The sequence below is a fragment of the Myotis yumanensis genome, unplaced genomic scaffold (genome assembly GCF_028538775.1).
Source record: "Myotis yumanensis isolate MYYU_CA2020_CCGP unplaced genomic scaffold, mMyoYum1.0.hap1 SCAF_8, whole genome shotgun sequence".
Classification (NCBI taxonomy): Eukaryota; Metazoa; Chordata; class Mammalia; order Chiroptera; family Vespertilionidae; genus Myotis; species Myotis yumanensis.
Window position 1 is genome coordinate 81,386,492 of NW_027223759.1, and position 16,933 is coordinate 81,403,424.

General features: G+C 34.1%; 1 protein-coding gene across 6 annotated transcripts in view; it reads left to right on the forward strand.

Moving 5' to 3' along the window:
- Positions 1 to 16,933, forward strand: part of DPP10 (dipeptidyl peptidase like 10) — a 1,368,028-nt gene that overhangs the window by 1,294,016 nt on the left and 57,079 nt on the right. For all 6 annotated transcript variants that reach the window (XM_070423111.1, XM_070423110.1, XM_070423113.1 and 3 more), the window contains 3 exons: positions 2,263 to 2,386; positions 6,686 to 6,724; positions 11,778 to 11,885. In XM_070423111.1, the coding sequence (XP_070279212.1) occupies positions 2,263 to 2,386; positions 6,686 to 6,724; positions 11,778 to 11,885 (271 nt within the window). The remainder of the gene's footprint in view (positions 1 to 2,262; positions 2,387 to 6,685; positions 6,725 to 11,777; positions 11,886 to 16,933) is intronic.

Consider the following 16,933-nt stretch of genomic DNA (forward strand, 5'->3'; position numbering starts at 1 on the left):
TTTTGAAGTAAAAAAACAAAACGGGAACAAATACAATATTTGTGTTTGCATGTGGCCCACGGGCCGTAGTTTGAGGACCCCTTGCTTAAGGTATTGCAAGCATTTAGTATCTTTATTGGGATTTACAGGTATGGATTTTAAATAATTAAGTTATTGTGGATATATTTTTATGATAATGAATCATATAGATTTTTCCACATACTATGTATTTGTCACATCTTTGGGGGGAAAGTGATTATCATTTATGTTCAGAAATCTGTAGGCTGAAGAGTAGAGGTAGTGGTTTGGTTTTGGTTTCTCCTTACTCTGTGTCTGTGACATTATTGTACTTATTTGAAATATTTTTTTAGTTATCCCATTTTTGTGACACATTGTTCTCAGCTTATACCAGTAATGTGACACTGTTATTTTGCCCTGTTACTCCATAACTTGAGGGTTACTTTAAAAGGGAAAACACTCAAGAAGAATATTTAAATTGTTTTGTTTCTGATGTTGTTATTTATTTTAAAAACCTTTTATGTTATTTTATCTTATATTCTGTAAAGCAGTTTTATTTATATGTTTTCCATAAATGTGACCTTGATTGTGTGGTCTTCAGTAAATGTTTTACAATCATTATATTATTTTTTCTTTAATTCAAAGAACATGTATGCTAATTAATCATAAATATATATTGTCAGAATTCAGTATTTCCTTTCCTGATTGATTATAGTACCCACCATCATTTTCTCCATGTTAAATCTTCTAGATAAATCTTGTAAAATTTAATACTTATATTTTCCCTTTTTTAGTATTCACACTGCCAGGTATAATAACATGCAAAATAAATCACTTTAAACAAAACAAAGTAAAAATGAACAGGAAATAATTCTTTGAAGAACTGCAACACACACTGATTTGGGCAAAGATGAATCCTAAACCATTGCATATTTGATTTGAAGTTGCCTGGTCTTGTTAACTCTGTTTGGGGAACTTGCCACAATGATTGGACTGAGTTTCTAGGCAATTTTCAAGAGGGACTCAGCTGGGTTGTGAAAGCTGCTGAATGTCTTGAAGAGATTGTTGAAGAAAATATTGCAGGCTTCACTGTATGATAAGTTATGCCTGCCCTACTACTGACACCTTCACTTTGATGGGCTAACAGGTGTGCTAGAGGAAGCAGTAGGTACTCAGTAATGTTAGAAGTGTAAGATTCATGTAGCTGAATGTCTAACCCAGATGTGTATAAGGACAGGTGATTTGTCTCACAAGGCTTTTCTCCCAAAGGTGATTTTTTCCCCCAAGTCACATTAAAACCAGGTGGGTTAATTTGAGGATCATACTCACAGATGGCACTTTCCAAGCCATTGCTAAAGTATCTCATCTATTCTGAAACTGGGCACATTGGTTGGAAAGTTGTTTTTTTGGTTGTGTTATTAATAGATCAATTTTGGTAATTACATTATCTTCTGTTTTGCTTGGGAATTGTGTAATATACTATGTAAATTTCCAAGCAGAATCTACAGTGAAAGAAATATAAAGAAAAAATATAAACTCCCAATCTACAACTAGCCTGAGGACATCATGGACCTCCCAAATTAGTATACTCAGTGTAGCAAATATTCAATAACCCCCGCTTTTCCTTCAGTTTTAAATAAATACGAGTGAAAAAATATTGTAGACAATACTATGAATAAGACTGAGACTGGCCCTTTGCCCATAGCTGACAAACACTAAGACAAACCATTCATAGTTCTGCATAGAGTGAAATAACGTGGAGGCCATGCATAAATAATAATTGTCAAGAATAAGCTTTGCTTTTAAATTTATTATTGATTATATTTAAAAAATAAAATAGAATATAGCTTAGAAAAAATATACTTAGTTTGCACATAGATTATTACTTATAAGTAGAGGATAAAATTATTTATATATGTCTAGTATTTTGATTATTTTTATCTTTTCAAGGATTTCCTTTCTGGGAAAACATTCATTTTTAATTTTATTCTCAAATTTTCTGTATATTTTAGATGCATGTATATATTAGTATATGCACATGTGTTTGCACACATGTAGATATATACATACATAGGCAGGTATTTGTATTTATATATGTTAATATTTGAAAAAGTGATGTGTTTATATACATAAATAGAAATTCTTATGATGTGATATTCTTATATCTATAGTGTTTAATTTATTCTTACATATAATAATTTATATTATTGGTACTATACAAGTTCTCTGGCTCTAAATGTAAATTTTAATTTTGTTTCCAACTAGAGAATATTATATCACAATGGTTAAATGGATAAGCAATACCAAGACAGTGGTCAGATGGTTAAACCGACCTCAGAACATTTCCATCCTCACAGTCTGTGAGACCACAACTGGTGCTTGTAGTAGAGTGAGTATAATTTACTTGTATGCTTAAAATGATGTCGTTTATTTTTATTTTACTTTTTTACAGCTGCATACTATTCCATTGTGTAAATGTACCAAGGAAGATGGGGGACAGAGGGGTAGGAATAGGTCAACCAAAGAACTTGTATGCATATATGCATAACCCATGGACACAGGCAATAGGGTGGTGAAGGCCTGGGAGAGAGGGTGGAGTAGGCTAGAAGAGGTCAATGGGGGGTCGGGGGAGGGGCAAGTGTAATGCTTTCAACAATAAAGTTTTTTTTAAGAATTATTATGTAGTATAAAGGGTAGCCAAAGCCATGATAATGTCATTCTCAAATTTGGGAAGTCTTTTAATATTTTGGCTTTGATTAATTTGAGAATATAGAATGTTTCCTTTATGTTTTCTTTAAACATATTTCAAAATTCAATTATTTATAGTTTAGATTCTTTTTCTAAAATAACATACAGTATCTCTTTCCTTAAATTAAGTAAAGATAGTAAAATAATAATTTTGGAACTACTGTGTTTTGAAATCAGGTTGTATTTAGATTTCTGTAATCAGTTTTTATTAACTGTAGCAAATTTTGTATGTGTAATTTTAAGGTTCTTAGTGGAGGAAATACTGTAATCCATTTAAAGTGTTATATACTTGTACTTGGTAAAGGATTCCCAATTATATAATGACAGAATTTTTGAATTTCTGTCTTTGGACAAGATGGAGTAAATGTTATCAGGCTAGCATCTCTGATGTAAACAAATATAAAGCTGTATAAAAATATTAAAAATCTATTTTCAGAAGTTGGACATCAGGAGGATTAGAAAATAAATGGTGAAATGAAGTTAATACACAAGAGGGGCATACATATGACTTCTCATTGGTGACATTTTTGAGACCACAGTGCAATGGAGATGGTGCCCAGGAAAGGCACAGTGGCATCCCTACAGCAAGTAGACAGGAAGAATCAGAGTATGAGGCTATTGTGGCTGAAATTTGGCAGATAAGTAACAGAATTTGGAGCTATATAGAGAAGAATTCTAGCTATCTATGTAATGGACCTCTTAAGTCTTTAGTTCATTGCTTCTCTGTGCAAGTACAAGATATACTATAGAGAAAAGAATCAAAGAAAGAAACTGCATTATATGTCAACTGTAATTTAAAAATTAAAAACAAAACAGTCCCTTTAGCATTTCTTGAATTGCTGGTTTGGTGGTAATAAACTCCCTTAGCCCTTTTTTGTCTGTGAAACTCCTGATTTCCCCTTCAATTTTGAATGATAGACTTGCTGGATAAAGTATTCTTAGATTCAGTCCCTTGATTTTCATCATTTTGTATAATTCATTTCATTCCCTTCTGGCCTGATGTGCTTCTGTTGAGAAATCAGTTGATAGTCTAATGGGAGATCCCTTGTAGGTAACTTTCTATCTCTCTTTTGCAGCTTTTAAGATTCTTTCTTTGTCTTTTATTTTTGCCAGTTTAATTATGATGTGTCTTGGTGTCGTCTTTTTGGGTTCATCTTGATTGGGACTCTCTGTGCATTTTGGACTTGTGTGATTTTTTTCTTACCAAAGTCAGGGAAGTTTTCTGTCATTATTTATTCAAACACGTTTTCTATACCTTGCTCAGCTTCCTCTCCTTCTGGATCCCCTATTATGCGGATGTTGTTTCCTTTCATGTTGTCCCAAAGCTCCCTTAGACTCTCCTCCTGCTTTTTAATTTTTTTTTCCAGTGGCATCTCTGCTTGTGTGTTTTTCTACCTTGTTTTCTAACTCTCTGATTCAGTGTTCAGCTTCTTCTAGTATACTGTTGAAAACTTCCATTGTGTTCTTTATTACAGCTATATTATTCATTTCCACTTGATTCTTACTCATGTTGGTGACTTTCTCATTGAGCTCCTTATAATTCTCATTGAGTTGTCTGTATTTCTGATACAGAAATTTGAGCATACTTATAACCATTATTCTGAATTGTTTCTCTGACAAATTCCTTGCCTCCATTTCCTTTAGTTTCTTTTCTGGTGATTCCTCCCCCCTCCCCGCAATCTTTGGGGATTGTTTCTTTATCTCCCCATTTTTTCTGTTCCTTTGTAATAGTTTCTATGTATTAGATCAAACTGCTATGCCACCCAGATTTTTGGGGTTGGTCTTATGTAGTAGATGTTTTGTGGGACCCAGTGGTGCATGCTCTCAGGTCTCCTGGGCTGGGTGTTCTACAGAGGCCACCTGCATAAGATATTTGGGTTCTCCTGATGCTATAGGGTCTTGAATGTCATTGTCCCATTCATATTTGGAGTCTCCTCTCGGTGTGTATATGCACCCCTATGTCCATAGCAGCACAACTTACAATAGCTAAGATTTGGAAACAGCTTAAGTGCCCATCAGCAACTGAGTGGATTAAAAAACTATGCTACATTTACATAATGGAATACTATGTGGCAATAAAAAAGAAAGAACTCTTACCATTTGCAACAGTATAGATGGCCTATAGAGTATTATGCTGAGCATAATAAGCCAGTCAGAGAAAGATAAGTATCACATGATCTCACTCACATGTGGAATCTAAGAACCAAATAAACTGATGATGAAAAATAGACCCAGAGATATAGAAGCATGAAAATACTGTTGAATCTCAGAGGGAAGGCAGGGGAGGGTGGGTGGGAAGAGATCAACCAATGAACTTGTATGCTATATTCATAAACCATGGACACAGACAATGGGGTTGTGAGGGCCTCAGTGTGGGGAGACAGGAGTGGGCTGGTAGTGGTTAATAGGGGAAAAAGGAGAAGCTATATAATACTTTCAACCATAAAGATTAAAAAATTAATTAATTAAAAAAATAAAATAAAAATAACTAAATAATTTAATGTAAAAAAAGAAGACATTTCTTGAGATCAAGGAAAATTGAGCATTGACTGGATATTAGACTATATTATTGAATATTTATTAATTTTGGTAAGTTAATAAATATTGTTACTTATTAACTTATTAAATATTAACTTGTTGCTATTTAAAGATATGTATTAGAAATGAATGATGAATTTACAGGTAAAATGATATGATATTTGAGACTTATTTTAAGATAATTTAATGATAAAGTATGGGAGGTTGATGAAATAAAAAGATGGTGTATTTTTGATAACTTTTGAAGCTGGGTTAAGGGTCTATGGGAGATTATTATGCCCTGGTCTTTAATTTTGTATATGTTTAAAATTTAAAAATATAAAATAAATTGTAAAATTAGCTACAAATAATAAAAACCATTGGAATGCATGTACTCTAGTTGGAGCCAGTTTATCATCTTTTCTATTGGATGATAATTTATACAGGTAATAACAAATATATGTTAAAATGCTTCAATAAAGAAATAGACATGGGAACCTTATCATATTATTGATTTGATACCTTATTGGTATCCTACTGTATTTAATTCCATTTATAGAGTTAAAATATTTTACTTTATACTATAAATGAAATAAGTAATTGTATGTGAAATTTTGGAATTTCATGGCTTCTAATAAAACAGTGATATTAATAGGCAGTGAAAATTGATGTTTTATTCTGTGTGTTTTTTAAATGTAAAGATGGGTTATTGCTGAGGTTCAAATAAGGAGAAATCAAGAGGAAGAAAATTTTGAATTGACATTTTATAAATGAATCTTTCCTTACTTCATACTTTTCTTATAGAATATTTTCCAGAAAACTACAATATATTTAATAAATTACTACATGTAAACAGTGATACTGAACTTTTTTACCTATAAATAGTTATCTTGAGATTAATTTAATCTAATTTCTCTTTTTGAAATATGATTTTGATTTTTATTGTTTGCAAGATTATTTTAAAAGAACATAACATTTTTGTCATTACAAACGTGTATGAATATGGTAAAGAGGTGATTGAATATTGAAAGAATGTCTACCTTTTAATTTTATTCCTGGCTACTTGCCCAGTTCTTTTGAAGGACTTAATAATTTTCTTTCCGGATGATGCCTAGAGGTGAAAAGAGACAGTGTCTAGTGGTTCAAAACAGCTTGAGTGAGGTAAGGGAAGAGAACTGGAAAATGATCTATTACCCTAGTAGTATACTACTGAGGATTCTGAAGGAGTTCTCTAAAGAAAAGACTTTATAATTAAATGATCATTTAATCCCAATTTCATAATTATTTATTCAGTTTAATTCCTGGTATTTCACCATGTGAAAGAGAGAAAAAAATGCCTGAAATAACACTGTAAAGGTCGTTAAATTGATGTATGCTCATTTTGTTCTTTAGATGCTTCATAAAGTTAATAATTTTGTTTCAGAAATACGAGATGACATCAGATACGTGGCTCTCCAAGCAGGTATAGTATAGGTGGTTTCTTTATGCCACATTTTGTCCATTGTGCACATCCAGTTCACCCATTTGTAATGCAATACCTTTCCAAAGTTATTTTAAAATATAATTTTAAGGCTTTACATGTTTAACTGAGTCTTTTCCATGAAAATATTTATGACTTAGCATTTTAATGGCATATTTAAGAAAATATTGCTTCTGTTTATTATAGGATATAACTTGTAGAATAACAATCATCCATTTTTGGGATCATTCATATAAGTAAACTTTCGTTCACATGAAAGAAAAAAAAATAGAAACCATTAACAGTGCTCAGATTGCCCAATAAATTGGTTCTGTGGAAATATTCATATGAGCACTTCCTCTGTTAGATATATCCTAGCCCACAGTTCTAGTTTGTGGCACAAATGAATCTGGAATCTAAATTATCACAATAGAAAAAGTTCCAAATGTCTCTACAACATGGTCTCATACTGGACATTTCAGAAGTAAACCCAAGGAGATCATCCACATATGTCTGAACCCATTTTACTATTAACTCCATCACTACTTTTTTGCAAAGAGGAGTGTTGGTTTGTTTTATTTGTTTTGTTCTTTACAGTCATCTTTTATTTTAAATTCTCTTCCTAGTTCTCATCCATATCTATGGGTTCAATTACCACCCATACACTGAGACCTCCAAATGTATAGGCCCAACCAACTTGCTTGCCTGATTTCTGAAACATCTACACTCATGCTTGGCATTTCCTCCTAAATCTATAAAAGTAATTGCACACTTCACAGGTACAAACTGAACACATCTCTTTTCTATTCAGTCTTATGCCTTCTTATCATAGGAGTCAAAGACAGAGTTATCCATCCAGCTATTAAAATCAAATCTATTCTTAAATTCTTTCTCAACCTTACCTACATATATTCATCACCACACCTTTGATTTTACTTTCAAAGATCTCATGTTATTTTTCTACAGTTTACAAACACTGTCCAGCATTAAACCACAGGTACTGCAGTCCTTCCTTAACTGGTGCACGCTCAACCCCTAACGCACCTGCCAATCTGTTCTTCACACTGCAGGCTGGCTCAATGACCTTGTTGAGATATAGATTTGATCACTACCCAAATCACCCTCATGCTTCACTCTCACAACTGAAACAATTTTTGTCTATCCTTTTATTCTACAGAAAAAACAACAACATTCTTAAAGAGTCTACAAGGAATTACATTGAAAGTATTTTCAGCCTTGTGCCCTACCATGCTTTCAATTGTGTTCCTCATTCTAGACACATGAACTCTTGTACTCATGAGGCCTTTATATGAACCATCTCTTCTGAAGAGAAGTCCCCCAAGTACTTTCTAATGTAAAGGCTGCTCATTTTACAAACCTTACCTTAAATCACCTACTTAAGAAGACACCTCCTCTAACCACCCTAACAAAATCACTTCCCCCAATAAAATTTATTTTAAAGTCAAGTGTAATTTTTGAGTAATACACAATTATTTCTGCGATTTTTTTTTTACTGAGTTCACAAGAAGAGGCAGGATATTCATTTTTTGTTGTTCTCCATTGTAAACCAATTGCTTAATATAGGGTCTTGTTAAAAGAAAAGTTCAATAAATATTTGCTGAATAAATAAATAAAATGTGTAAATAGATTAAACTTTTGCTTAGTTGAATCATATACATGTAGGCATAAGTATATATCGTATATCTATTATCTATATTAATATCAGTTGCTTATTCTTAGGCAACATGCAAAATAAAATTGGGTCAAAAACCTTGATTTTTATAGCCAATAATGGACTCTCACAAAATTAATTTTTTAAATATATATTTTATTGATATTTTACAGAGAGGAAGGGAGAGGGATAGGGAGTTAGAAACATCGATGAGAGAGAAACATCTATCAGCTGCCTCCTGCACACCCTGCACTGGAGATGTGCCCGCAAACAAGGTACATGCCCTTGATCAGAATCGAACCTGGGACCCTTGAGTCCACAGGCCGATGCTCTATCCACTGAGCCAAACCGGCTAGGGCTCCCAAAATTAATTTAAATACTGAAAATAAAAACAATGAAAAACAATAATATATGGATATTGGTGTATTCTGAATTGTCCCGAGTATTAAACCTATTTTGCTAGCATTTTTATTGCCAGTAACATTCATAATTGTCTAACATACAACAACATAATATATGCTCTTTTGGTATTTTGTTATCTACATTTTAAATACCAATTTCATGAATGTGTAATAGAAACTATTTTTCAGCAAAGAAACCAGTGATCAATTATTCAGTAAGAAAATGCAAATGATAGTTTGTCACAGTTGACTTTTTCTCCAGAAGCTTAAGGAAATTTGAGAATTTGATGAAATTTAAAGGATGAAAATGGCAGTCGTTATGAGGTGAAGCATCATAATCATTATATGCTTGCTTTCTGGGGAGTAGGAAGAGCAGAGAGCGGGCATGTTTGCCCTAGCTTCAAAAGACTTATAGTTGGAATAACCAATATATAAACTGTTTGGTCAGGGATAAAGTGTATCTCCAATTCACTGCCCTGTGTGTCATAAACACTGACTTGCTTAAGGCCATGAGGATTGACAATGGTGTTGGCTCCACTTTCTTTATTTGATTGTAGGAGAGGGTTCTGCCTAAAGTGCTATGTTCATAGCTAGAAATCATCTAATGCTGAAGGTTTTTAAGCCCAACTATGCATTAAAGATTAGAGTCCTCACCTGTCTTTACTGAATCATTTTTAAAGCACCAGATTTGGAGGGCTAATATAAAAAGGGGGAATGCTCAGATATTCCCATAGTATAAAAAATGCAATTTGTTTTTGTAGCAAAACACAAATGGAGAATGTTGAGTAAGGGAGGAGCTAATAGGTTGGTCTAAATGTGATAGAGTTATATATATCACATTTATATATATTATAATATCATATTGTACACATTGTATATATTTGTCCATTGTACACATGCATTATCTGTGTACACATGCATTATCTGTTATGATTTGGAAATCTACTATGTCCTAGACAGTAGAACTAAAAAAGACAAAATTGCAAAATCCCTTTAATTATTACTTGCCTGGTGAAAGAAGTCAAACATTTAAGAAAATGCACTGCAAGCCATGAAAAGATGAATAAAAAGTTTAGAATCTCTGAGAAGAGATTTCTTAACTAGGAGATACTATCTAACAAGAAAAATTTGAAAATAGATTTTGTTTCCTGAGTTTAAGCAAAAAATAAGATTTACAAAAGAAAAAAAAAAAAGGAGAGAAATATACCAGAGGAGAAAGTAATGAAATATAAATTCTCTCATAATTGAAAGGTGTGATTTAGAGTCAAGTACCTTTTAAGTATTTATAATATACCCAGTAATGCAATTTTCCCACCTTTGAATTGTATGTTACTTCAGATTTTAAAATATTTACATAATAGTATATCATCTTATATTTTCATGAATGTCCATGAAGTAGACAAGTAAAATATTATTCTTATATTTTTATCAATGGATATTATTACTAATAAAGTTAGAACGAGACTCTTGAGATTATGAAAATAGTTATTAATTTACTTATTCATTCAGGAAATAATTATTAAGCACAATTATGACTGCTGCTGTCCCAGGTTCTGGAGCTACAGCGATGGAGAACACCAGGTTCCTGCACCATGGAGCTTCCATTCCATAGGAACACTACCTGCTATGCACCTAAACACCCACACACATAAGAGATTCACATAGAGTTCAATGACCTGGCTTCCTTGATCACCCTTTACATAAGGTCATCAGGAAAGCCCTCTCTGATAAGGTGAAGTAGAGCAGTGGTATGAAAGATAAGACAAAGAGCCAGATAAGGGATAAATAGCACAAAGGTGCTATTTAGAAGAAACATTTACAACGAGGAAAGAGGAGAATTGAAGATGAGATCAGAAAGAGTGGAGGGCCAGATCATCTACAAAGGGCCTGTAAGCCATTTAAAGCCCTAGAGAGGAAATCATATCGAAGCCTTTCATTACACCATATGTATAATCACTTTCAGTAATCCAATAAGAAAGAACACAATGTTTAGTCAGGTAAATCCATTTTCTTAATGTTTCCCCTGAAGCAAGAGAAAGCAATCTATATGTGTAGTTTCCATAATTTAATTATGAAAAATAATTTTCTTAATTTAACATGCCACTAGAGTTTAATTTAAACATCATCAACTGTAGTTTTGTAGAGGGGGATATGAATGAGATGTTTTTCAACAGATTCCTTTCTATTTTGTGGCTTCTTGATTTTTTACTTTTAATAAATTTATGTATATACCATTATAAATGTACCTTCAAATACATAGAGTTGCTGAAAGATTTCAGAAAAATATATTAAATGTTATATTATAAGAATTTCTAAATTAAAAACAAATTATTTTGATAAAATGGTGAAGATGCTTATATTTTTCATATTTTTAAAGAATAAATTGCTAACCATAATCATATCTTATGTAAAAGATATGAAAGTTCTTTTGGAACCAATTTAAAAACTGTCTTTAGTTTAACTGTAAATCATATGTATCCAGTGTTTAAGAAACATCCCATCCTTCCCATCACTCAAACACACACATACACACAATGTACTGAGTTTACTTAAGATATATATCATTATACACTTTTTGACCATTTTCCAAACAAATCTACACTAATAAAAGAGAAATATGTAAATTGGTCATCACTCTGTTACACTCACGAGCCAATCAGGATGAGTAAGCAAATTAATCAAACAAAGATGGCGGGTTAATTTGCATACGCAGGCACTAAGCGAAGACTGAAGGCTCCAGCCTGGGCAAAGACTGAAGAGGCTTGGCTTCTCCGCTGTGGCCAGACCAAAGGCCTGGGTCCTGGGTGCTGGAGGAAAACCGGTGCCGGTAGCCAGGGGAAGGAAGGCCTATTGCGCGAATCTTCGTGCAACGGGCCTCTAGTTCTAAAATAAAAACGGGTCTAATCCCTGCATGCCTTAGCAATAGTTGGCAGCACGAATTTCCTATGTCATGTGAGATTGTTATGTCACTTCTATATTTCAGAATGAGGAGCCCGTGTTTTCTAGAGATGGCAGCAAATTCTTTATGACAGTTCCTGTTAAGCAAGGGGGCCGTGGGGAGTTTCACCACATAGCCATGTTCCTTGTCCAGGTAAGTGCATTCTCTGTGGTTTGGTTTCATTGAGATCATGTTCATGAAGGCCCAACTCTGGTCGCCATTCTGAACCTACAGTTAATGCCGGGGAATCCAGCCATATACCCAACTCGGGCTGCGTTAGGAAAAGGAATGCTAATTCACAACCATAATCCAAGCTGTGCCTTCTCACAAAACAGTTTCAACATTCAACAGAATTTAGCAGGAAACAACGTGTGCTATGAGTTGAGGGCCTTGGTATTTAGAATTTAATAAATGAAAAGTACCTAACTTCTACTTTCAAGGGCTATAGAAAATCTAGAGTATTGTGGGTTTTTTTTGGTTTGGTTTGTTTATTCAACAAATGCATATTACCTATTTTGTACAAGTAATACTGTCAAAGGATTATAAGAGTTTTAATTACTTGAAGCAACCTAAATGCCCATCAGAAGTTGAATAGTTGAATAAAGTATGGTATACCCACATAAGAAAATATAGTGCAGTTATATTTTTATGGACTCCCTAACTAAAGAGGGGGAATGTTTTGTTTTGTTTTTCTCTAAACTTCAAGTGAATGTTAATAGTTGATACAGTTTATCTAATTACAAAAAGTCACTGAATTAACAAGTAGTAGTTCAAATATGACAAGATTAATGAGTCAATTTAAAACTAATTGTCAATTACAAATGTTCATGAAGAATCAAGTTTCTTTTAAATTCAAATATATTAATATCACAATCTCATAGTTAAAGAGACAATTTATAAAGATAAGCATAGTGTGTAAATTGGAATCTTCTATGAGAGATGTACAAACTAATCAAGAATCAATTTCATACCTACAGAATATAGAGTAAATATCAATGTGGCAAAAGGTCCCTAAACACACTAGATACTTTTATGCTAGAACCTTCAAGTCTTATGTATATTCTCATCATTTTATCTTTATCCATATATATATATATATATATTTATTTATTTATTTATTTTGCACAGCTCAGTGCCTTGAACTCTCAAAATCTGTGTCAATAGCTTAAAATTAAACACTTATCTAAGGTCTGCACTATTAAAATAAGTGTCATATTTTGTGCTGAGCCAGCTCAGCCAAGGGTTCCGCAAGCCTGAACGAGGGCGGTGAAGGATGAAGTAAAGACAGACAGAGAGAATGAGCTGGGTCGAGGACCTAGGTGGATCTTCTGTGCCTGGCTGATCCACAGAGAGAGATCCAGAGGCAAGCGGAGCCTTTATTTTATAGCCAGAGGTAAACAAGGTAGTGGTCACCATAGTTACAAAGTTCTTGTGAGTTTCACTTGTTTGGGGAGCACTTGCATCTCCCTCAGCCCATTAGCTGCCCAGATAAGATCTAGGGAGTGTCATAAGGTCAAGCCTAATTATGCTAAGAGGGCTGTGCCCTCTAAGCTGGGACTTGTTTGTAGCTTTGCCAACAGGTCAGTCTGAGGCTTAACCCTATAGCCATGCCCTACAATGTTTTAACTTTAATTTTGATGAAAGCGGTAATAAATAATTAGGAACATATGTAATTTCCACAGTAGAAATGTATATTAATTTTCGTAGTATATCATTAAGTTTGAAAAACAGATTGTAGACTATCTGTTTAATGTGATATTTATGTTCTAAATAAATGTACACATTGATATGAGAATAAAAATTTTGGTGATTCAGTATCTAACTATTAAATGGTTATGAGTCAGGTGGGATTAAGGAAAGTTTTCCTTCTGTGTTGAACTGAAGGAAGCTTTACTATCAAATTGCTTTACCTGGTTCACTTTTGCTAACTAATGAGGTTTTGCTAATATAACTACCACAGAGATATTTGTCCTGCAAAATAAATCATACTTTCCAAATCTTCCAAATGACCGTGACATTGAATTTTTAAAAAATTCTTTATTGATTAAGGTATTACATATGTGTCCTTATTCCTCCTTTCTGCCCCCCACTCTCCCACACTCTTGCCCTCACCCTTCTGTTATCTGTGTCCATTGGTTTGGCTTATATGCCTGCATACAAGTCCTTTGGTTGATCTCTCCCCTTACCCTCACCCTCCTTTACCTTCCCTCTGAGGTTTGACAGTCTGATCCATGCTTCTCTGTCTCTGGATCTGTTTTTGTTCATCAGTTTATGTTGTTTATTATATTCCATAAATGAGTGAGATCATGTGATATTTATCTTCCTCTGACTGGCTTATTTTACTTAGCACAATGCTCTCCAGTTCCATCCATGCTGTTGCAAATGGTAAGAATTCCTTCTTTTTTACCACAGCATAGTGTTCCATTGTGTAGATGTACCACAGTTTCTTAATCCACTCATCTGCCGATGGACACTTAGGCTGTTTCCAAATCTTAACTATGGTGAATTGTGCCGCTATGAATATAGGGGTGCATATATCCTTTCTGATTGGTGTTTCTAGTTTCATGGGATATATTTCTAGAAGTGAGATCACTGGGTCAAATAGGAGTTCCATTTTTAGTTTTTTGAGGAAACTTCATACTATTCTCCACAGTGGCTGCACCAGTCTGCATTCCCACCAGCAGTGCACGAGTGTTCCTTTTTCTCCGCATCCTCACCAGCACTAGTTGTTTGTTGATTTGTTGATGATAACCATTCTGACAGGTGTGAGATGGTACCACATTGTTGTTTTGATTTGCATCTCTCGGATGATTAGTGACTTTGAGCATGTTTTCATATGTCTCTTGGCCTTCCTTCTGTCTTCTTTCAAAAAGTATCTATTTAGGTCTGTTGCCAATGTTTTGATTGGGTTGTTTATCTTCCTTTTGTTAAGTTGTATGAGTTCCCTGTAAATGTTGGAGATTAAACCCTTATCAGTGATAACATTGGCAAATATGTTCTCCCATGCAGTGGGCTTTCTTGTTGTTTTGTTGATGGTTTCTTTTGCTTTGCAAAAGCTTTTTCTTTTTATGTTGTCCCATTTGTTTATTTTCACTTTAGTTTCCATTGCCCTAGGACAGTGATGGCGAACCTATGACACGCATGTCAGAGGTGACACGCGAACTCATTTTTTTGGTTGATTTTTCTTTGTTAAATGGCATTTAAATATATAAAATAAATATCAAAAGGTTTGCCATCACTGGCCTAGGAGATGTATTGGTGAAGAAATTGCTTTAGTATATGTCTGAGATTTTGCTGCCTGTGGATTCCTCTAGTATTTTTTTTGCATGTACCTGTCCAATTTTCCCAACACCACTTATTGAAGAAACTGTCCTGACTCCAATGTATGCTCTTGCCTCTTTGTCAAATATTAATGGAGTGTGATGGCTTGGGTCGATTTCTGGGGTCTCTGCAACACTTCTTTACCTCATACTATTAAACTTTTGATCACTTCCGATATTTTCCCCTTTCATAGCATCTTTATTTAGACTTCTAACTTCTGAATTCCCATATCTGAAACTATTACATCCTACATCCTGCAATGCAGCTAACAGTCAGAAGAAAGGTGTTTTTTTTTCTTCAAAGACATGGCCACCTTTTTTCTCACATATGAGATAAGAAGCAGTGTTTCAATCTTGTTAAGTGGTCCAGATTCATAAGCATAAGTGATTGCCCTGTCATCTTCCCAAATTGTGTTAAGAGAAAAATTATATTGGTGAATCCGCTTGCTTCCTCTATGCCTTACCACATTTTGCTCATGAAAGCTGATGATTTCACTGGAAACAATTTTGAATGTTTATTCATTACAAATACTGTAGAAAATAGAATCCCCCATCCATAACTCTACCACCTAATCAACCCAATACAATTTTTCATTAAATTGCACTGCTGTATCTGATTAGGACATTGTCTGAAAACAATTAGTTCACCTCATCTGATGAATAGACAGTAAATTAAAGCATGCTATTTTTAAGCACTACAATATTTCCCTTATCTAGGTGCTCTAAAAGTTAAACAGAATATAAGAAATTTGAATGAACTGTATGATCAGGTAAAAATCAAGTGCGTTGTTAAACTTTTACTGATACCAATGCATTTCCAATTTGTAAATAGGAATATAAAATTAATATTTAATTCTAGTGATCAAGATCAAATCTGTACCAGTTAAAAGGGAGGTGCCTAGAGTTTAATGTCCTAAATAAAAACACACACTCTCTCTCTTCATCCTAGATTTTCAGCCCTCTTTTGAGAATGAATGAAATGATCCATTTTATTGCTGTTTATTCTAAAACTAAAAGTGAAATATGAGTTTAGCTTAAAGTATATTGCCCTGTTGTCCTTGTCAAAAGTCTACCATGATTTAATTGTCACAATCAGTGTTTCTGTTCAAACAAGTTAATATAATAAATAGCATGGTAACACAGAAAGAATGATTATTTTGGAGTAAATATGATTATTCTTTCCTGTTTTGTTAAATTATTTTGCCTGTGCTTATATATCTGCTGAAGGTGGATGGAAAACAAAATGAGGTACAGACACCCCCTCATAAAGATAGTTAAGTACCTTCATATTTATTTTGGATTTACAATCTGATTGTCTACAATGCTCTGATTGGTATTGGGATTTTATACATAGAGTCCAGATCAAACTTAATATGCTCACTGCCATGATACAATCCCTTGTATATTAATGGAAAATATCATGGGTCTTATAACTATAAACATCTGCACTAATAAAAAACAAACATGCAAAGTGACCATACCTTTGCTACACCGTAAGCCATGCCCACCAGCCAATCAGAGCGACTATATGCACATTAATCCAACCAAGATGGTGGCCGGCAGCCATGGAGCTGGAGTGAGCAGGAGGCTTGGTTGCCCCAATGATGGAGGAAGCCAAGCTTCCCACTTGCCGTGGCCCTGGCTCTGAGCTCCACTCAAAGCAACAAAGTTTCAATTATAGAAGGTAAATAAACCCCAGATGCCTGCTTTCAGCCGGCCGTGGCCACGGAGCTAGAGCGAGCAGAAGGCTTGGTTGCCCCTGGTGATGGAGGAAGCCAAGCTTCCCTCCCGCCTGCCCTGGCCAGCTCTGAGCTCCTCTCAAGGCTACAAAGTTTCAATTATAGAAGGTAAATAAATCCCAGAATAAAAACAAACAAACAA